This window comes from Trichosurus vulpecula, chromosome 8, assembly GCF_011100635.1.
Source record: "Trichosurus vulpecula isolate mTriVul1 chromosome 8, mTriVul1.pri, whole genome shotgun sequence".
NCBI lineage: Eukaryota > Metazoa > Chordata > Mammalia > Diprotodontia > Phalangeridae > Trichosurus > Trichosurus vulpecula.
In genome coordinates, this window is record NC_050580.1 from 141,257,883 (window position 1) to 141,280,162 (window position 22,280).

The 22,280-nt window shown below is 38.6% G+C and overlaps 2 protein-coding genes across 3 annotated transcripts in view; one reads left to right on the forward strand and one right to left on the reverse strand.

Annotated features, from left to right (window-relative positions):
* Window positions 1–17,899, forward strand: part of FAM189A1 (family with sequence similarity 189 member A1) — a 192,190-nt gene extending 174,291 nt beyond the window's left edge. The window contains exons 6-10 of one of the 2 annotated variants that reach the window (XM_036736274.1): window positions 3,329–3,404; window positions 8,069–8,656; window positions 11,363–11,437; window positions 12,753–13,072; window positions 17,338–17,899. In XM_036736274.1, the coding sequence (XP_036592169.1) occupies window positions 3,329–3,404; window positions 8,069–8,656; window positions 11,363–11,437; window positions 12,753–13,072; window positions 17,338–17,523 (1,245 nt within the window). In that variant the 3' untranslated portion in view covers window positions 17,524–17,899. The remainder of the gene's footprint in view (window positions 1–3,328; window positions 3,405–8,068; window positions 8,657–11,362; window positions 11,438–12,752; window positions 13,073–17,337) is intronic. The other variant, XM_036736275.1, reaches the window with a different exon arrangement.
* Window positions 17,900–20,419: 2,520 nt separating this feature from the next.
* Window positions 20,420–22,280, reverse strand: part of APBA2 (amyloid beta precursor protein binding family A member 2) — a 208,120-nt gene continuing 206,259 nt past the window's right edge. Inside the window, exon 13 of the mRNA XM_036736849.1 lies at window positions 20,420–21,860. Coding sequence (XP_036592744.1) covers window positions 21,789–21,860 — 72 coding nt within the window. The 3' untranslated portion in view covers window positions 20,420–21,788. The remainder of the gene's footprint in view (window positions 21,861–22,280) is intronic.

Consider the following 22,280-nt stretch of genomic DNA (forward strand, 5'->3'; position numbering starts at 1 on the left):
CTGAAAAGTAGAAGGCTAGATTAGATGTTTTCATCCCTATTAGTTTTAGCATTCTATGAAAAGCTCTTTTCCTAATGGTTCTAGTATGGTAGTGTCATTTTCGGTTTTATGACAGGCCAAATTCAAATTAAACCCTTGACTATTGCTTGTAGAAATGTGATTGATGATCATTTCTGCTCTCTGCCACCTACTATAATCAACATGGATTAAGCAATATGTGCCATTTTTTAAAAATGGCATTCATCTAATGTACTTCTGACCTTGGCTTAGTGTTATTGGTACTCTTATTTTATTTATAGTAATTTATTAGCAAGAAGTGCTTTTTTCCCAGACAGTGGATTTGAAAGGAGCTATGCTAAAAACAAATAATGGTGATGGAAGGCAGGAGGACAGGTTAGGGAGGAGAGACAAGAGAAGAACAGTATGAAAAGAAATGAGTCTCTCATGGTAGTGATTGTTTTCTTGTGATTCAGGGAAAGAATACTTGACAGATCTGTGCCCCATTGGCTATTTATGAATATTGATTCAAATCTTCATAAGTAAATATTGAGAATATTACTAATTGATGCTCAAAGAGTTATAAAACTGTGTATACCCTGTGACCCAGCAATATCACTATTAGGTCTCTTTCTCAAGGTCATCAGGGAAAAAGGAAAAGAACCTCTATGTTCTAAAATATTTATAGCAACTCTGGTGGCAGAGAAGTGGAAATTTGAGAGGACGCCTGTCGTTTGGGGAATGGTAAACAAGGTGTGGTATATGACTGTGATGGAATGCTACTGTGTTGTAAGAAATAATGAGCAGGTTGATCTTAGAAAAACATGGAAAGGCTTGCTTGAAATAATGAAGAGTGAAATGAGCAGAACCAAGAGAACATTGGTTATAGTAACAGCAATATTATTTGAAGAATAACTATGAACAACTAAGTTATTTTGAGTATTATAAATACTCAAGTCAACTACAAAGGACCTACAAAGGAAGATGCTATCCACCTCCAGAGAAAGAATTGATAAATAAAAGTACACATAGAATCGGGGTGTGTGTGTGTGTGTGTGTGTGTGTGTGAGTGTGTGCGTGTGCGTGTGTGTGTTAAATAGTGGCCTTCTCTAGTGCAAGGTAGAGAGGGAGGGGGAGAAAAAAAGATTATGTACCTATTTTCCTCCACTGTAGATCAAGACATCAAATGTTTATTATTTGCTTTATACTCCACTAGAAAAACACATTCACAAAATTTCAAAAATAGAATTAGATTCCTAAGAAAAAAATGTAATAACAGGTTATGGCAACATGACAAGCCTGAACTTGACTAGAGTAAGAGTCTGCTTGACTTATTATTGCTCTCTAGAATAGTTATTTTCTGTTCATTATTTTACTTTCTTTTAACAAGCAATTTTTAAGTCTCTGCTATGTTTGTTTGGCTTGAGGCTGAAGTGAGATAATTTATGTAAAGTGCTTTATGAACCTTAAAATGCTATATTAATGTTAGCTAGTGTTGCTGCGACTAGCTGAGCCTAGGAAGGAGAGTGGAGCTGTGTTTGCAGATGAGGAAGGCTGAGCGGTTCTTACATTGGAGCTGGACACTCAATTCTCCCCAGAGCTAAACCATCTAGAATAGCTTCCTAATAGAATATCAAGTCCTTGAGGGTGGAGACTGTTCCTGTTTGTCTCTTCACATAGTAGACATTTAATAAATGTTAATTGAATTAATTAAGTAGTAACTTTATAGAATTCTCAAAGCCACCTCTACAGACAGACAATATCTTATATTCTTACAGTGATGAGGACCCGGCAGTCATTTTATACTTGCAGTAATGCAAAGCCTTAGTTTAAAGTTTAAAGAGTAGAAATAAAAATAACCCGTTTGATTAAAGTGGCAAGGGACATATAGATAGGCAGAAATCTAATTACCTGAGTTGAAATCTAACTACGACACTGGGGCTCAGATCACCTCTCCCAATTTCCCCTAGCAGCTCATTATTTATAGCTAAATTCCCTAAGCAATTTCAAAATCACTTAGGATTTCAAAACTGGGGTGTTTTGTAACTGAGGGTTACATGCATAAACAATAACAAGCCACTTCAAAATAGATTTTGCTTGTATATATATATCGCATGTACATAGTTGTTCATATTCTAAGATGCTGCAGCAGTGTTATCTTATTATGCAAACGCACCTTAAAATGTAGATCTGCCTAGAAACAAATATATCCACCAAGAATTATGTATATATGTATAGTACATATATATACATATTCCTAAAAGGAATCTGTGAATCTCTTTAAACAATTATATATACAAATATACATATAACACATATGTATATTATGTATATATATATACAGTTATGTATATATCTATGTAAATGATATTATATATGGATATAGATATTTACTTATTAAAAGAGATTCAAAGGTTGCAGATTCCCCTTAGGGAAGGAAGGAGAAAAAGGCAGGAAAACTCCATCATGCAGGGGTTGGGAATCACAGATACTATCTTCCCATTGAATAGTAGCATGGCATAGTAAATAGAGTGTTGGGCTTAGAATCAGGAAGACCTGGATTCAAGTCCTGCCTCAGGTACATACTATGTGACTCTGGAAAAGCCATTTAGCCTCATAGTGACTGGGGTAGTTCTAAGGCTATAAAATTGCAAAACAAGTGCCAGTTTGCATCAGTAGCAAGTTTCCTTATTAGAGGGTCCCTGTGCCAATTAAGTTATAAGATTGGTTTTTAAAAGTTGAAATATTTCCTTTGGACTAAAGGAGATGATGTGCAATTAAAAATAAGTACTATAAGATGATAAAAATTGAGGAAAAGGCTATTGATCATTTTTCCCCAGAGGGGGCTGATTCTTCAATTTGAATAGAAGGTTTAGGTGGAATTGAGAATGTAGAATAAAGAAGGATGGGGAGAATCAGCACAAGGGCTGTCATAAAAAGCTGTCTGTGTGGTCTTCTGGGGTTATGAGATTCATCATTACTCTCCGGTGTGTGTTGTGTATTCTCTAAATGGGTCATACTTTCCTGAAGAATCAGAGATCATCATGGAAGGGCATCTTATGAGTTTAGTGGTGGCCCTTCTCTCTCTTGATTTCCACACTCTGGTGTATCAGGGAGGTCAGGGATGACCTTGGACTCCTGTTTCTTCACATCCCTCCCCTCCCCCTAGGGAGAAAAGATTAAAAAGTATGAATGTGTGTCAGTGTCAAATGAGAGCCTTTATCACTGCATGACAATATACCATTTAAACCATTAGCTTGAGACCTGGTTATTAATGAATCTTGAGTCTCCCTGAAGTCAAACATGTGCTGCTTTTGTTTTCTTGCTATAGGTTACCAGTCTAGACCAGCAAGTTACAGAATCGAGCTTGGGGGATCAAAATACAACTGCTGGTTTCAGCACACAAGGTAAGCTTACCTCGTAGATTAAGTAGATCTCTCTATGATGACACTTGAAATAATCATAGTTCATAGAGTTTCCAGAAGAACTTTCTTTTATTCTCCCACTTTTTCTTCACTTCAAGGAGATTGAATTAGCAACCATTCCTCCCTAAATTTTGCTTTCATTCTTGGCTCCTCCTTACTTTTACCTAGAACTGGTAGGTGGAAAATTAAACAATTGGTAGATGCAGAAGCATTCCTTTAGAGCACCTCTGGTCAGTGAATGCCCTTCTGCTTTGCTTCTTTTGTAGTACAAGAGATTTGGCCTCCCAGCTTAGTTCCTGGTTCCAGAAAGAACCCATACCCAACACCACCCTTTGGTGGGGTTAGGGAATCCTGGCCCCATCTTTACAATTTAGCACCATAGTGATCCCTGTAGGGATGTCTTTACCACCGAAAGAGTTGAAGGACTATCACTGACATAAATAGCCACAAAAAGATTTCGTCTGCAGATGAAGCATGTTTGCTGTATTTCATTCAGTCAGTCAATCAACAAACATTTATTAGGCATCAACTATGTAACAGCCACTGCACTAGGCACTGGGTATGAAAAGACAAAAGTGAAATAGTCCCCACAAAAAATAAAATCTCACTCTAAGTGCTTCTGTTCAAATGGGGAGTCATAATGAATAGTCTCTACAGGATATGTACCCAAAATAATAATAATAAGATACAATGATAGAAGGAAGAGCACTGAGAAGTGGGAGAATCTGGAAAGGCCTTTGTCTAAAGTAACTGGTACTTGAACTGATACTCAAGAAGAACCAGGGTTTCCAAGAGGTGAAGGTAAAAAGAGAGAGGAGGCAATTCCCTTCTGTGGTGGGGCTTTCAGGAAATAGGGTATGACAAATAGCTTCAGACAATCTTAAAACTTTATCCTTCAATTTTAATAGAAATTCTAAGCAGAAAGGCATTTTAAAAAATACAATACAAAATAGACCTAAATCTCTTAACAATTTATAGAAATGTTTTCAAAAAATGGAAAATATTTAAGATACTGTGAGTGTTCAAAATTCCATGTTTCCCAAAATGCTTATTGATTTGAAATAACAACTTCAGATTTGGCAAATGGATTTTGCTTGTATTTTGCTAATGGAAAGGGAACTGCTCAATTGAATGAAAACAGGTTTTTTGAGCCAAGTCACATTTGGTAAACAGATTGTATAGTAAAGGGTGATATGGTTCCCTATAATTCCACTTCTCAAAAGAACTGAATTATTAGCTGTGTGCTCATCCTAAAAATGTATAATCAAAAGGACACAACAGAGGATTGAATAATTCATCTTTCAAAAAAAAACTTTTTTGTGATTTAGTATTTGTGGGGCTTGTATTAACATAATACATGACTATAATTCCTGAAAGATGACATATTTACCCAGACAATAACCAGAGAAATAATTTTAGTAAGACCAAAGTGAAACTGAAACTAACTTCATACACATTTTCATGTACTGAGAACTTTGCTGAACTCAATTTTTCATTACCCATGCAGTACTTTTACTTGGGAGGGTGAGGGAAGGTGTTTCCTTTTCTCTAGTGATTATCAGAAGTAGCTGTTAGCTGAAATACTTTTGACCTTCCTTTTCAAATTACCTTTCAAGATGGTATGGCTTGTATTCTTTTCTTCGACAGTATGATAAATCTGTTTTTCTGATGTGTGAAATCCCGCATAGAATATCATTGTTTTGTTGTGCTTATTACTATTATCCCTTGCCCTCAAGGAATAGGAAATCTAAAAAAACAAAAATAAAAACACACAAATAAAGTCGATTCTTTTGCAATCTTAAAATGGCAATGCCTATAGTTAAAAAAATAAGAGTGTATAGGTTGAGAGAGAGAGAGAGAGAAGAATGTTTTTAAGGGTTTTCATTCATTCAGTTTCATTTATTTATACATTCACTAAGCATTTATTATCTGCTAACAGAATTCTGTGCTAGCCCCTGTGGGAGATACAAAGTCAAATATGATATATTCCTTGCCCTCTATTAGAAGAAATAAAATATTTACACAAATAAGTATAACCAAGGCAGAATGGGATGAGTATCACAGGATAAGTACGAAGACAGTTCAGAAGAGGAAGAAATCTCTGCTTGATATCGTTGTTGGTAATCCTTCACCCATGCTTATCTTGGAAGACTTCTACTATTTAATTCCCTTGTAACTTTAGACAAGTCACTCTTCCTATCTGGCACTCAGTTTATTCATCTGTAACATGAAGGTATTGGATTATATGACTTTTATTCTCCTTTCTAGCTCAAAACTGTGATCCTATATTCATAATTTATTTGATGTGTATGAACTTTCTCAATACGTATTTGAGTGCCTACAATGCGAAAACAAAAACAATCCACAAATGATCATGTATTAAGTGCTTACTCTGTGCCAGGCTTGGTGCTAACTGCTAGGGTTATGAAGACCAAAAAAAATGAAACAATTTCTTCTGTAAAAGAGGTGACTTTCTATTGGGGAAAATAATATGTACATTTATAAGAAGACACAGAATAAATATGCAGAGAAATTCAAAATAAGTACAAGGTTATTAGGAGGGAAGACACAAAGTTGGGGGAATCAGAAAAGGCTTTTTATTGTATTTTGGTGGAGGAACAGAAAAGGTCAATTTGGATTGCACTATAGAGTGTAGAAAGGACAGTGGGTGTAGAGTAGGTCTGGGAAGATATGTTGGGGCCAAGTTGTGAAGGGCTTTAAAAATAAGATAGAGGAATTCTTTTTTTTCTAAAAACAATAAGTCAGAGAATCATCTGCTCACATCTACATAATGAAAATCACTTTGATTGCTGTGTGGAGGATTGATTGTAGTAGAGGGTGATCTGTGACAGGGAGGCCAAATAGGAAGGCATTTTAATAGTCCAGATGAGAAGTGAAGATCTGAATCAAGATAGTGGATGCATAAGTAGAAATAACAGGATAGAGGCAAGAGATATGAACGTAGAAATGGCAAGATTTGGCAAATAATTGGATATGTAGGGTGAGAAAGTTTTGCAAAATGTGGTGTCTGGAAAGGTGTTGGTATATGTACCCTACAGAAATGATGAGTCAACAAAGGAGACTGAGGAATGATCAGACAGGTGGGAGGAGAACTGGAAGAAAAAAGGGTGTTGAAAACTCAAAAAGGTAGAAGTATACAGAAGAAGATACTGATCTACAACACAAAGTGGAATGCAAAAGTGCAATAAGAGGTACAAAGATTCACATTAGTTCAGAGGAGAAAGAGAGATTATTTTGGATTGGGGAATCAGGAAAGATTTCATAGAGGAAGTAGTCTGTGACCTAGGCTTTGAAGGTTAGATTAGAACCTTCAGGATACCTCAGAAAACCTGGATAATACTTTCATTTAGAGGGCAGAAAGAAGGAGAGGAGACAGAAGAATAGCCAGGAAGCTAATAAGTAAAACAAGTTCATACAGTATCATGGAAATCAAGGAAGGTAGAATTGTAAGTAGTCAGCTATGTGATGAGCAGGAAAAAATGTCAAAGAGGATGCAGATTGAGATGGGGCCTTTGCATTTGACAATTTGGAGATTATTAAAGGCCTTTAAGAGAGAAGGTTTAGTGGAGAGGTTAGGAGCAAATGCCAAGTTGAAATGGATTTTAAGAAATTAGGAACAAGAGGAATGCCAGCAGGACAGTGGAATTTGAGGAAGTGGAGGTGTATGTGTGTTTCTTATTCATGGATCTCTCTATAACAATGGATCATCTGTGAAAGAGCTGGAATTCTCCCCTCCCACCTCTTTCCCTTTTGAATATGACTCCCAAACTATATGATTAGCTCTAATCCCTCTCCTGACCAACAGTACTACATAATCTCCACACATCCTACAGAATGGAATAGGACTATAGCCCTAACTTAATTAGTATACATATCTAAAATTCAACATGTCAGAAACTCAACTCATTACTTTCTTTCCTAAACCTTTCCTTCTTGAATCTTTGCAATTTCATTTAATTTTCATGCTTTAACTAATATTTATTAAGCATTTACCATTTCTATAGTGGTCACCTCAGTACTTCCAGTAGCCCCAACTTTACCACCTTGGAGTCATCCTTGACTCTTCCTTCTTGCTTCCCCCAGATCTAGTCACTTACCTGAGTCTTATTGATTTTGTCTCTACATGAAATCTTTCACATGCATGTGGTGTTATCTTCCCTGTAATCCTATTATTTAATAGGTGGACACAGTGTCCTTTGAAAGACTGGGGTCCAGAACAGATGTTGAAGCATTTCTCCATATTCTATAACAGATCAATTGTCTCCCATCTACAATCCCCACCCCTACCCCAACACCAAAATGCATGGGTCACTTGAAACCAGAAAGGTGTGTGATGCTCACCTAAATTTAAAAAGTATTTTGTACTATAATTCTATGGCATCTTATATTCTAGGGTGTCAAAGGATAATAAAATTTCCACTAAAGATTTTGAACATCATACAGGAGAAAGGGAAAGTTAGCACTTTTTAACTTCAGAGTTTTGTATAAGGCAGATAGATACTAGAAGGTACAGATAAAGATGATGCTGGTGTTATTTTTCTTATAATTTGTGTTTCGATGTTTTGTTCCATCTGTCACTTAAAGCATTCACTGTTAAAGCTTTTGTTAACAATCTTCTTTTGTAGTTTCCGTTGATAGTACTTCTCTTTTGGTGTCTGAAGTTGCTGACGTTCCAGATCATAGTTACTCCTCTGAGGACCTTTGTTCTTTGGAAGTTCAAGGATCTCTCCGTTCTGCAGACTTTTCTCCATATGGTACAATCCGTAAAGCAGCCACGGACAGTAGCTGTACCAGCTTGGATCGCAGTGTGCGCTGCAGGTTCCACAGGACTCACTCACCGTGTTCCCCCATGGAGGCTAGAGGCTGTCGGCACAGAGCCTCTCTAGACAGATCTCAGATCCAGGACTATGAAAGTTCTCCTCAGAGATCTCCAGACTGTTCTTCTGAGATTTACAGCTTTTCAGAGTCCCAGGGCTCTGTGCGGGAGAATCAATCACAGCCACAGTTGAAACAGATGAAAATGTGTTGTGGCACCTTTAGCCAGTCTTCTGCAACTCATTCCCAGCCCTCTCTCTGTTCAGTGCCTGCAAATACTTCATTACACCATGGCTGCCCAGAGAGAACTGTCCCTTTAAGATGTGTTAGGAAAAAACGAATTTCAAATATTGTCCGATCTACGAGTGATCCTATTTCATGTTCCTCCAGCACAGAAGGTAAATTCTTTCAAATGTGATGGTGGGCTGGGATACACTCTGACCATCCCGAAGTTAATGTACCAGTTGTCACACTGAAGTATGGAACAACTCGTTTGCATGGGTTTCAGTTCATTCTATATTTTACGCATTTCAATCTCTTTTATGTAACTTTTAAAAGTTTGGGGCAAAGCAAATGTGAGGAAGTCCACACATGTGAGGTTAATAATAGGGTATTGATAATTGCTCTGAATTATATTAACTTTCCACATCGAGCAGTAAAGGATACAAGGTGAGGCACAACCTTTCAGACCATGTAATTGTAGGGCATCCCATAATACAAATTGGAATATAATAAAACACATAAGCAAAGAATAAGGTGTTAAGAGAAAAGACTAATGTTTTAATTTACAATAAGGAAATGGGAGATGTTGACCATAAGTACAAGACTAGAGGAGACTGAGATGAGGCATAGTTACATGAGAGAAAGGTTATATAGTCTAGTGGAAGGAGCACAGGACCAAGAGACTTGGACTTCAAGCACATGCACAAATCACCTCCCCATTCCTGATCTGTAAAATGAGAGTTGGAACAAAGCCCTAGGTCTTTGGCAGCTCAGATTGTTTGTGTTTCTAAGTGTTCCCCCTGGCTCAAAGTGTTTGTGTCTGTCTGTCTGGGGGTGGGGGGGGCAGGGATATTATAAAAACCGAATCCAGATATAAGTAATTTGGGATTATCTTTTGCTTCATATAACTCTTACCCATTCTATCTTCCAATTAATATAGCTAATACAGGGTTGACTATGTTGACTCTTGGAAGCTTGGAATGAGATTTCATTGGTGGGAACCTTTCTACTGAAAGTTAGATTCGACACCGTCACTCATATATGCAGTTGATGGTGATTTTATTTTTGTTACATTTTAATTTCTAAATTGTCTCCTTCCCACCCTCCCTCCTTCCCTACCCTGCACTAGAAAAAACCATCATTTAACACACAGGTGTGTATTTGTGTGAAACCATACTATACATATTTAATGTATTTATCAGCTCTTCCTCTGAAGGTGGATAGTATCTTCCTTCATAGGTCATTTCTAGTTGATTTGTATATTTTAGTATTCAGAATATCTTACTCATTCACACTTTTGTTTTTGTGTTATGCAGTATGTCAAGTTGGGGGGAAAATTAGGCCAATGGACCTGAATATATGAAGGGGTGACGCTATAGCGATGTTTTTCAGTCTATATTGCTTATCTCAAATACACAGTTTAATAGCTTTCATTGGCTTGCTATGCCATTGATAATTTATTCCTTCAACTTTAAAGTATGTTGTTTTTTTTTTCTGTTACTTTCCCAACAAGAGATTCTGGGTATTAAGTGTACCTCCTGAGGGAGCACAATGTAGGTAATAGGAACCTGGATGGCTTATCACCACCAGACTACAGATGATTGTTTCTGTGTATAAAGTTGTTGATACTGCTATTTTGTCTTTTAACTTTTATATTATCTAACTGCTTACTCTGGGAAATGGACAAATCTTTTAATATGTAAATTATTCTTTAGGAGCAAGTAAAATTGCTTCAGAGCTGCATTAGCAGAGGGAGCCAATATATGCTGCAACAGTCAAATTACTTTGTCATAGTGTCATGGTCCAAATAAATTATAACACTTCTCAAAGTATCTAACTTGCACCTTAGAGTAATTTTACATACTGGAATAATCCAACTTTGGCCAAATGATAGCTCCCATAAAGTTTCTGAGTCTCACTGTAGAACATATGCCAAAATTCTCAGCCATGAAGTCTACCCCCACCAACATCTCTTTTATCCTAACTTTTCTAAGTGGTAATAAGGATTTTGTGGATTTTTTTTTCATTTCCTGATTTAACTACCTTTTCAACTAAAGAGGGTTAGAGTAGATTTTCATTATAAACTGTGCCCTGAAGGGGGAAAAAAGCCTTTTAATCTATCTAGAAGTTCAAAATTCCTTTTTGTCTTTGAAAGAGCAATAAGTACTCCTCAGATATATGGAAGATTTCTTCTTTGTTTGTTTCCATGAATCTAAGATTAAGGGAGCGGAGCCACCACAAGTTTTGTGGTGATTGTTTTGGGGTGATCAGTGAGATGAACTCAGTTACCTTCATATCTGAGGCTAAAATGCCCCATTCCTATGCTGATCAGCCCTGATCGCCTCTAATAACTTCGTGTTCTACAAACCATGAAGGGAATTAAGGAGACAGAGGGTTGGATCAGACCTTGAAATGTAAACATTATTCACAAGGATCAGTCATGTTTGTTGTTTCTCCATCAACCACATGACTATTAAAAAGAGAAAATTGCCCCCACACAAAGCAGTTTTCCTCTCAGTTCAAAGAGGAAAGCTTTATCGTTTCTCTTTATTGAAGTGGGTACCTTGAGGCTTCCTGAAGAAACACCAAGATGCCTCAAGTGTTTAATAAAAGAAATCAACTAGAGATTGTATCAAATTATTTTGTATGTCAAAATAAAGAAAATAACCATTAACTTGAGGTGTTTGAAAGGCTGAAGGGTTTTAGTGGTGTGTTTTTTTCCTATCTAGGGATATATTGCTTGTTTTAAAGGCATCAGCCAATTGTTTCCTTCAACTTGTTTTATCATTTACAATTGATTCCTAGCACTCAGAAGGGCTTTCCCTGCTGTTTTCTTAATGCATGTTTCAATGTGTTTAATTAAATATTTTCTTTGGTTAAAGGAGATACCTCTTCCTACACACCTCTATATAGCCAGCATCATGAAGCAGGAATATCTCAGTCGGATTTAGAGACAGGTGAGGTGCTGATTTCTGAGATCATCTTTGCATGCATGTCTAACTTTTCTATTATCCTATCAATAGAATAGATTGCGGTACAGCTTGAGAAAGAGAGTTGTTTCATACTTTATTGTTTTCATAGATGGTGACTGAGTAAAGTATGCTTCGTTAAATTCATTTTCTCATGTCACAAGATGTAATATTTAAATACACACACACACACACGCACACACACAACATCTACATTTCTCTTCCCTTTTGTTTAGCACAGTGTACCAGAGAACATAATTAAGTTCAGCCCTGCATATGCCTACTGATTTCAGTGTGAGCTCTCTTTTTGTGAGATGTTTTCTTGGTAGAGTGGTGGTGGTCATTTGTCTGCTTCCTCCCTCATTTTTAATCTTCCATTGGTTTAAAACTGAAATGCTTCAGAAATTCATGAAATGCATTCCTTTTTTCTTTTGCTTTTCATTCCTTAACTCTTAGTCTAAGAGTGGTGGAGAGAGAGTCAACATTTAATCCAGTACTAGTTGAGTCAAACTTGTTTTACCCAAGTTGACTGGAGATTAACTTAGTTTACCCAGAATTCACCTTGATAGTGGGACTGAGACTTGGTTAGGGAAATAAAACTTCTGCTATTGTTAGTATTTGTTCTGTGGATACTTGAGTATTCTCACAATTGCCTTCTGTATTATTTTAAGCACTACTTGAGAAACCCAGGGGAGAGGAGAATGTCTTTTAAATTAAAAAAATAGCCTAGCAGTCAGGAGAAAACTAGCTTCTATGCTAATTATGTGACCTTGTGCAACAGTTATTCTGAATCTCAGTGTACTGATTGGTTCTTCCACTTTTAAGAGCCTATGAATTGCCAAACCTATGTAAGACCAGAGGTAGGTGGAGTCGTTACTAACAAGAAAGGGGGCAGCAATCTGCTTTTAATACTGTAGATAAAGCAAAAGGAGAATATCTTTCTAAACTCTGGTTTGTATGAAAAAACATCTCCCAGTCTTGCACTTGACTGCCCATTGTTCTATTACTTTTTTTCTTGCTCTGAGTGTGTCTCCTCCCTCTATGGCCTCTAGCTCCCCAATATTTCAGTAGAGATTTATCTTATCTCTAAATTAATTTCACATAGGGCAATAGGCCTGTGCAGGTTTGGTAGTGCCAGGCCTGTTGAGGAGTGAAGGGAGACACTCATCCCCAGTTTTAGATAGAGAGTCCCAGAGGCTTCTCAGAAAGCTTTCTCGCAGGCATGCTTATGTTTGGTTTTCTTTGTTTTGACAGCTTGCTTTAGTTTTTTTTTCAAAGTTGTATTTTTCCCCTTTATTTTTAGTTTCCATTTCTAGCTCTCACATGGCTGCTTCTGCTTATCAGGACCATTTTTTGCCAGCTGGAAAACAAAGAGATACCAGGAAAGTTGAACAACAGTTAAAGCCAAAGGCCTTATGGACCATCTCAAAAGAGCAGCCACCCTCTTTAGTGGACCTTAAGGCCTATAAAGACACAAAAATTTTGGTGGCTAAATTTTTGGAACATTCAAACTGTAATCTCCCTCCAGAAGTGCAGCATGTGGTGAACACTATCCGATCAGTCATCAAATCTGATGAACGACACATGGAAGAAGCCATCTTCAGTGCCAACATTATAGACCAGGTATGAGTGTCACAAGATCCTGCCACAGTTTTTGACTAGTTCCTCGGACACCCCAAAGTTCTAAACATGTGGGACGGAGGTGGCAGGAATCAGCTTTAGAAAGGAGCTAAATGACTTCTGTTTGATTTAAAAAAAATATATCCCCAGGCCACAGCTCAGTACACTCTGTTCTACTAGGGATTTATGAATATTTGATTGGCATTAACTGAATTGAATGGAAAAGGAGGCTATTACATCTTGGGACAGCAGAATCCAATTGTGTTTCTGTGGCCTTACCTGGAAATAGTATTGGCATCTAGCCTGGGCCATACATTCCTTTTATTCATTGACTCTATTTCCTACCTCTTCTCCCTCCTAAACCCCCATCTCACACAACCATAATGATAACAGAAGTTCCTGGCCTAGTACAGGCAGCTGTCTCTTACTTTAGTTTACATTTTATTAATAGAAGTCTTTATTGATTATAATTTTCACACATCTACAGTATAATAATTGATATTCATAAAAATTATTTTTGACATACTACAAGATCCTAAAAGCATTTCAGAATAATCTAAGTAAGCTTAAATGATGTTCAGTGTAGGTATGGTTTATAGAGTGTATTTGGTGAGACTTGTGTAATGATATTAGTTATTGTATGTGGTTTATGGAATCCATCTCATTACTTTAAAATCGCCTTTCTAAATCTTTTTAAAATTGGCCACTATAGAAGCAATATGGGGAGTGAGCAAGAAGGAAGGGAAACAAGTATTTATTAAGGACCTGCTATATGGCAGGCACTGTTAAGTACTTTGTCAATATTATCTCATTTGATCCTCAAAACCACCTTGGAAAAGAGGCACTACTAATTTGACAGCTGAGGAAACTGAGACAGAGGATAAGCAACTTACCCAGGGTCACACAATTAGTAAATGTCCAAGGCTGGATTTGGACTCAGGTCTTCCTGACTCTAGACCCAGTATTCTGTCCACTGTACCACCTAGCCTGTGGATGGGGGAACCTCTAGTTCACAGCTGGATCCAACCATGGCCATAACTTCATCTGACAATGGCAAGCACTGAAGGTGGTGCTGCAGTGGTTTTAGGACTGCCTAGAACATCTCCTTCCCTCTCCCCCTTCTCCCACCCTCCAGAACTCCTCTTTAAAGAAGCATGGGATGCCCCCAGGTCATAGGGCAAAGGAACAGTAGGATACAACAAGAGCAGGTGACCTTGACTGACCCTTTCACCTCACCACCTACTGAACCTCTCCCTTCAGCTTTCTCTCCCTCTGGCCAGCTCTTCTCCGTTTCAGTCCTTCTCCCTCTTTCTATTCTCTTCTCTAGGTCTTTCTTACTTATTGTTCTGCTTTTCCCAGCCATTTTTCAATCTCCTCACGCCTGTTTTTTAAGTGGCCTTAATATGAACTTGGGGTCTACCCTTTATTCTTTGTTCCATTTGTTGAATGTGAAAAGCAGGCGAATTGACCATTTTATATTTCTCTCACAAAAAGTTTACTTTTATGTTACCTGAGACAAAGAGTTCTTTTTTTAATGTATAGCAGAGAGACAGATGCCTAGATTTTACAAAAAGCTACATGCCCTAGCTTGGATGCATGTGAGCTTTACATTAACCAGAATATGTGATAATCTCAAGTAGCCCATTCCCTACCCTTTCTTGTCAGCCCAGAGTTTAGCTAGTTTATCATGTAGCAGTAAGGCTACACCATCTTGCAGAAATCTGAAATATTTCCTTTTTCTTGAAGCCTTATCCTTTAGCTGTCCAAGTTGTTCCCTACAGCCGACTCTTCTTCCTAATAGCTGCCTTCAGCTTTCCCCAAGCTCTCTCCTCAAACACTCTGCTTAGAGACAGAGGAAGAGGGGATTGGCAGCTGCCTTGGCCCCACATGTACCCCACGCATTGATGTCTTGTGCTTTGCCTCTGCTGCTAATGTTGCAGAACCACCCTTCTCCACCTTCCAGCCCCCCAAATTTACCTAATGAGATGTGATATGGGCATCTGTGCGGCTGAAAAAAAGAAGCCTTCTCATTGAGCACACTGCAGTTTTTTTTTTTAACCAGCAAAAAGTAAGCTGATGCCATATTGAAGTGTTTAAGAATTCAGCGGTGACACTTCTGCTGTGCACATTTTTATTGCTTTGCTAATATTATTGGTCATTAATTCCCAAAGGTTAGGTAGCTGAAAAGAACAAATCAGGCCTTTTGATGAAAAACCATAACTTCTTACCAGGAGAGAATTTATGGGCATCTTATGCAAAAAGTTTTTTTTTTAAACCCCATCTTGTGATTTTTATTGAGTGCTCTTGAAGTCCAAAGAGTCAAATGCTGTTGTAAGTGAGGTTGGTAAAAGCTTTTGGAGTTCCTGTCCCAGCCTACTGATTCAGGAACGTTTGACTCAGGAACCTCACAACCTCTTCTCTTGTGCTGGAGCGTGAGCTCTCTGTATAACGGAAGCGATAAGCTACTTTGTGGAACGGTTTTCCCCCTACCGTGCACACAGCTTACACTCTTTAACAGAATACCACTGTTGTTGTGTATTCTGTCGTTGACTTTAAAGAAGAGCCATAGGTGAGCAGGTTCTAAGTTGTGCATAATCAGTAGCCACAATTAGAAAGGACAGTGTTTGGGCTTGATCTCTGGGAGGCCAAATTTATTCTTAGCAACCCTAGTCCTCGGTGATCTTATGCTCTTCTTTCTGCCAATCTACCGTTAGAATGTTTCACCTTCTCTTCCATTTGGAATACTCAAAAGGCCTTGTTGAAATAATATCAAGGAATAATAATGATAGCTAACATTTATATAGAGCCTACTATGTGCCAGGCACTGCACTAAGCACTTTACAATTATTACCTCATTTGGTCCTCACAAGAACACTGGGAAGTAGGCGCTACTATCATTCCCATTTTACAGATTAAGTGACTTCCCCAAGGTCACGTAACCAGTAAGTGTCTGAGGCAACATTTGAACTCAGATCTTCCTCGCTCCTAGCTCGATGTTCTGTCCACTGGGGTCTACCTGCTCCAAATGGAATGGGGTACAGGAATAGCCCGCGTGTGCTCTAAGCATCACAAACACAATATAAGCCCTCAGATTAAACTCTCTTGAACAAATCTTTATTAATTGCACTCTACAATAATGTCATTAATACCCTATAACCAAATTTCACAGTCAGACTCCCGCCGTGTAGTCAGGTAGCCAGCGGACTGAGAAAGTTCACCCTGGTTAGCTCTGACTAGTGCTTCACATCTCTTTTAGAGCATCAGGTATTCACAAAGGCCTATTTTAAACTGTTTTAGTTTTGAAGCCTTACTCTTATGGATTCAACTGCCCCCGTTAACCTGACATGTTATCATGGAAATGATTGAGAACATTAGGATACATTTTTCAGGCCCTCCCCCTTGTGCACACGAGGACCAAGCTATCAGATACTATAAGATCCAATCTGCCTTAAGCATTCAATTAAGACAAATGAATTCTTGTTAGAGGCAGCTAGGTGGCACAGTGGATAGAGTACCAGGGGTAGAGTCAGGAAAACTCATCTTTCTGAGCTCAGATCCTGGCCTCATACATTTCTTAGATATGTGACCCTGAGCAAGGCACTGCACCCTGTTTGCCTCAGTTTCATCATCTGTAAAATGAGCTGGAGAAGGAAATGGCAAATCACTCCAGTATCTCTACCAAGAAAACCCCAAATGGGGTCATGAAGAGTCAGACAGGATTGACCAACAACAGTTTTGTTAACCAGGTTCTTGTTTACTATGTGAATTGTGTTTACTATGTGGTTTACTGTGTGAAAAAGGTACTAATAGCCCCTTAAGCAATATACTTTGAGATCACGATTTTCATAGGGGTTACAGTACCTGGACCTGAGAATAACTGTAGCCATTAAGAAAAACATCTGCGACTCTGCTGTTGCTGACACTTCTGGAGATTAGGAAGCACAGATTGACTTGTTTTAATCTTGTCGAGGCACAATAGACCTTGGTAGAACTAAACAATAAGGTGACCAAGACCTGAAATGAGCATTGTGCCATTTCTAGCCCAAAGTGCCCCCAGCATGCAGCCATCAGTCAGAACCATTTTCAGTTCTGTTTGTATGTGACTGCGGATAAAGAAAACATGTTTTAATCCTCGTGTGTGTGTGTGTGTATGTGTGTTTGCACCCTGAGTATTTTTAACCCTACTCTTCTGATACAGTCTTTCAGAAGTGAGACTTCCTTCTTCCATCATTTTCCTTGTTCTCTTTCCCCATCTCTTGTGTGAACAGGTCATTGCCAGTTCTCAGCAGAATGTGACTCTGTCTAGAAAACAGCTTCAAGAAGACCTCCATCTGCAAAGCTGTGGTGCCCTGAGCTCCCCGGTTGCTTTCTTGCATAGGGTACACCTCCCTCTCAGTCTAGAAGGAAACAGCCCCCAGCGTTTTGTCGAAGCTTGCCGGGAGACCATAATTTGATATTGAACTAGACGGACATAGGAAAAACTGATCCTGAACACAACGTTGCATTTTGCCCTCCCAGGCCTGGATGACCACCTCAAAGAAGGGCGGGTTGGGGATGGGAGGAAGGCAAAAGCATCATCCAATAAGATTATATTTCTTATTCGTCTGAAAGAGGTTAATGCACAGATTTTACTGAATGCCCATATTAAATGTATGTTATCATGTAACAAAAGGCATTTTCCAAATGGATTATTTTTGCTCAGATGTACTTGTTTACATGTTGCTGTGAGGTAATTTCCAGGAAACCCCCTCCAAGCCACAAGAGACCTGTTTTTACAACTTGAAAGTTGTATTTATTTAATGTACCTCGCAGTGTTTTAACAATGATCAGTGTTTTAATAAAAAGTATTTCTGACTCTTGCTTCTCCAAGGACTGATTGGAGTGGAATCAGAAGAGGATGATACACCTGTTACAGAGGCTCTGAATATCACCACATTTTCAGGTTTCTGTGTATGTCTAGCATGTCAGACTTACGGATGAGCCCGACAAAACTTGGGAACTGAAAGGTGAATATTGTCATATCTTTTCTCAGAATTGCCCTCGATGTACTTAAGAGTTTCAGAAATATCAGTACCTAAGTGAAGGGTGAAGGGGTACACTGAGCATGCCCAGAAGGTGCCATCCAAAAACCACGTCAAGGCATTTCTCATAAAGCTGTCATACCTCCAAACTGTGCGTGTGACTTTAATTATTTTTGCAGGCTTCCCTGCTACAAATTCAGGGCTATGGCTCAGAACTGTCCTTTAATTGGGGCTTTTTTCAAATATGGATTGTTTGATGAGAATATGGTTCCTGGTGCATAAACATTTACATTATTTCAACTAACATGGTACTTAGTGAAAAAAAGTACTAAGTACAAATCTTAGAGTGCCATCTTGCAAAAATCTAGTCTTGTAGCTCATTGGTGTGAGAAGCACAGTCAAGGCAAGCTTCAGACCTCAGCTGGTGGCTGAATCGATGCAAATTGGATAGGCCTGATACGTAAGGCTTTCTTACCGACACTTGCAGAGCCACAAGCCGGCTGTGGGTCACAAGGATGGTGTATGAGTAGTCATTTAATGGAGCTATCCTTCTGGCTTTCCTGATTTAATCCCAGGTTAATTTATACTCAGCTTCTTTTTGTAACATCATAATTAAATATAAAGCCCTTTCTGGGGAAACAACATAGAAAATATAAATTAACCCTTCTCCTACATTGGCAACAGTCTAGCACTTTTCACTTCCTGGTGTACCCAAAGAACTTTATAACATTCCCAATTCATCTGAGTGGTTTTAATTAGAAAAGGAAAACTTGCCAGAATTTCAAATTGAATTTCCCACTTTAAAAAAATGCAAATTCTATTTTGAGTCTGTTAATGTGGACTCCTTGAGGAGGAAGGGGACGTACACCACCACTGCCGTAGAACTGGCAGTTGGTGTTTATTTGAAAGGCTATTCTTTCTGTGCTCCTGATGACACAGTCTATAGCTTAAACATGATTTAAATACTTCATTTGCTACAACTCAGGACTGACCAGGTGAACAAAAGCCTTGGCCTCATCAGCCCTTCTATCTCCCCCAGAAAACAAAACAGAACAAAGATGATACCCTAATTCTGCATTGTTGTAATGTATGGCTTACCAACACACAATGCTCAATCTAACTCTTGTTGCAGAAGAGAACTATACCTCCAGGACTTGTGACCTTGAAGAAAGGGAGCTTATTGAGTGATTGAAGTACTGCATAAGTCATAATAAGTATATACTGAGAGCCAAAGAACTTCATAAAGCAAATAACATTTGTTTAGCACTTTACAGTTTTATGGCGCTCTTGCATGTCTCTCATCAGGTCCAGACAACATACCTGTGAGGCATCAGACCTGGAGTTCAAATTTCATTGCTGCTACTTTGCTACATTTATAACTTTGGGCCACTCAACCTCCTGTGGACCTCCATTCCCTCACTTATAAAATAAAGTATGGAACTAGATCCTAAGACATCCCCCCCCCCCACCTCTTAAGTCCATCATCCTCTGGCTTGCCCAAGATTGTTGCTGCTATTATTTTACTTGTGTCTGAGTCTTTGTGACCCCCATTTGGGTTTTCTTGGCAGGGATATTGGAGTGGTTTGCCATTTCCTTCTCCAGCTCATTTTATAGATGAGGAAACTGAGGCAAACAGGATTAAGTGACCTGCCCAGGGTCACATAGCTAGTAAATGTCTGAGGCCAGATTTGAACTCCGGAAGATGAATATTCCTGACTCCAGACCTCACACTTTCTCCACTGCACCACCTAGCTGCCATATTGTCCAAGACACTCTCACTACCCATGGCTAAAGCTGGGAACCTAGTACATCTTGGTAGGAGTTAAAACAGATAAATTTCCGTCCCCATCCCCTTAAAAATCAAACCCACACATTTACATCTTAGGTTCCCAGAGACACAGAGCTTCTCCTGATGTTGTGCACCCTTCATTTAATCATTAGGCAACATGTTGCAAAGACTGCCTTCTCACTAGGCTAGGTGGGTGATAAGCAGATGACAGAAGAGGATTCTCACCTCCAGAAGGTGAATTTAGTGAGATCAGTCGCCATCATTGGAATCATTTTAGCAGGTCCATTTTCATTGATGTGACACTATAGTGACATCCAGTGGCAACCATTCGTGCCAATAGCAAGCACACAGCCCCTCTGAACTTTATAGCTGAGAGCTCTCATGTTCTACAACCCATTTAACGATGATGGGATGGGATATTTAGTAGCTACAGGAATTACTGAATAAAGTGGTTGTGGCGCTACCTTGGTGTGAGACCAAAATTTCTAAGAGATGCTGACCACTAAATCCTCAGTGAACAAAAGAGTCCAAACAAGCACCTTTTGTTTATTACTTCAGATTTATTAGTGGGATTAGCTTAATTCTTTCCTAAGGTCAGTTGCATGCAACACATAGGTTACTCCTTGAAATACAGTCATCCTAAAGCTTTAGTTACTGCATGGTAAGGCTTCTTAAGTCACAGTGTATTTCTTCAAGGCCATGGCCAAAAAAAAAAAGAAAAATCAAGACAAAATGACATCAATTAACATTTATCTCAGTAATGAATACAACTTGACTACATTTTACTTTATCTATACACATTCTAATACTGTTGATGATAGCGCCTTGCTCACCCAAGATAACTTGTATCCATGACTCGTTGCCTTAGGAATAAAGGGGTGGTGGTGGGAGGAGGGCTGTTGCCATTTTTACATGTGTAAATATATATTCAAAGGACAGTAGGAATTCTCGAGCAGCTCTACTCCTCTCCAGAAGTAACAGGTAAGCATGGCTTGACCATGGGGAGCACTGCATGGTTGCAAATGGGCAAGGAATAAAATGCCAAAAGTAACGTTTGCACAGATTGTGGAACATGTCAAGTACAAGAGTAGCGGTCTTGTTCATGATGATTCAAAATCTTAGATCTGTAGGAACAGTCTGTCAAACTGAAAAGTCAAAAACATAAATATGTATCTAAATAAATATTTTGAGTTTTTACATTGTGGCCATCATCCTTTATTTAACACAGGAAAGGCTCCTTTTGTGTTATTAAATAAACACATTCACGTCTTGCCAAAGTTTAATTACCAGTTACACACTTAGAGTAATGAATGCTAGGGGATACTGCTGTGGCTGTGGATTCTGCTTTTGAAGCAACTGAGTCTCTCTCACGCACACACATTTTACACCATCAAATAACACCTCCATTAGCTCAGTTTTTGACCTTTGAGGGACTGCATTGGATAGTAGCATCTGGTAAGTTAGCCATGTTAAGATTTATTTTTCTTCACTGTATTCTCTTCCACAGACCCATTCATCAAACAGTCACATTCACCACAGTTTCAAGTATGACAGACAGACATCTACTATGCCACACAAAGGTACAAATAAATATTTCTGTGGTCAACTGCAATGAGAAAACAGTTCCGAATATGTTGCAAAATACTTCAGTGTTTTACAAAGATCTGGTGTCTGTGACTCTGGTCATCAATAAAGACACATCACTTTTTTTGGCAAAAAGAAAAAAAAGGAAGTGGGGGAGGGGAAGATACTCAGGGAAGCCTGTCTGGTCATTGGGCTGCCAATTCAGGTCCTTCATAGCCTTTTGTTCTTAGAAAATACAAGATCTCCTGTGTTGTTCAGAGTTCACTCAGCTCAGGTGTGGATCTTGGACTTGCCTTTAGTTCTTTTGATGAAAGTCAGATTTAGGCTAGATGTAGAGGGGTGTCTCTTGCCCAGTGAGAAGCCTGAACATTGCGGCTGGCATTGTCTTCATGTGAATCTGTTAATGAATTGAAAGGAGATTTAAAACATATGGATTTGTAGCAGAGCGTAGTGCAGTCTGTCCATTGCCTTTGGAAACCCCTGTTTCCCCCTCTATTGTATCCCAGACTTGAGAAGTAAATCAATTGAGAACAAACAATTCAGCTAGATGGGAAAATTCCCTCCATCCTTAAGGGAAAAAAAACTTTAATGGTTTCACTGAGAGCCTTCTGCTTAGAGTATATGTCTTTGAGAGAGCTTGAAAAAGAAAAATTATGATTTAACCAATGCAAAAGGTGATTTAGAATACATTTTATGGTGTTTCAGGCGATTAAGTTTTTCCTATCCCTGACACTTGATGGTTTTATATATACCACTAAGTGCCTTTTCCTCCCTTTCAGCACAAGTTGGTCCTGGGGAATTGAAACATTTGATTTTT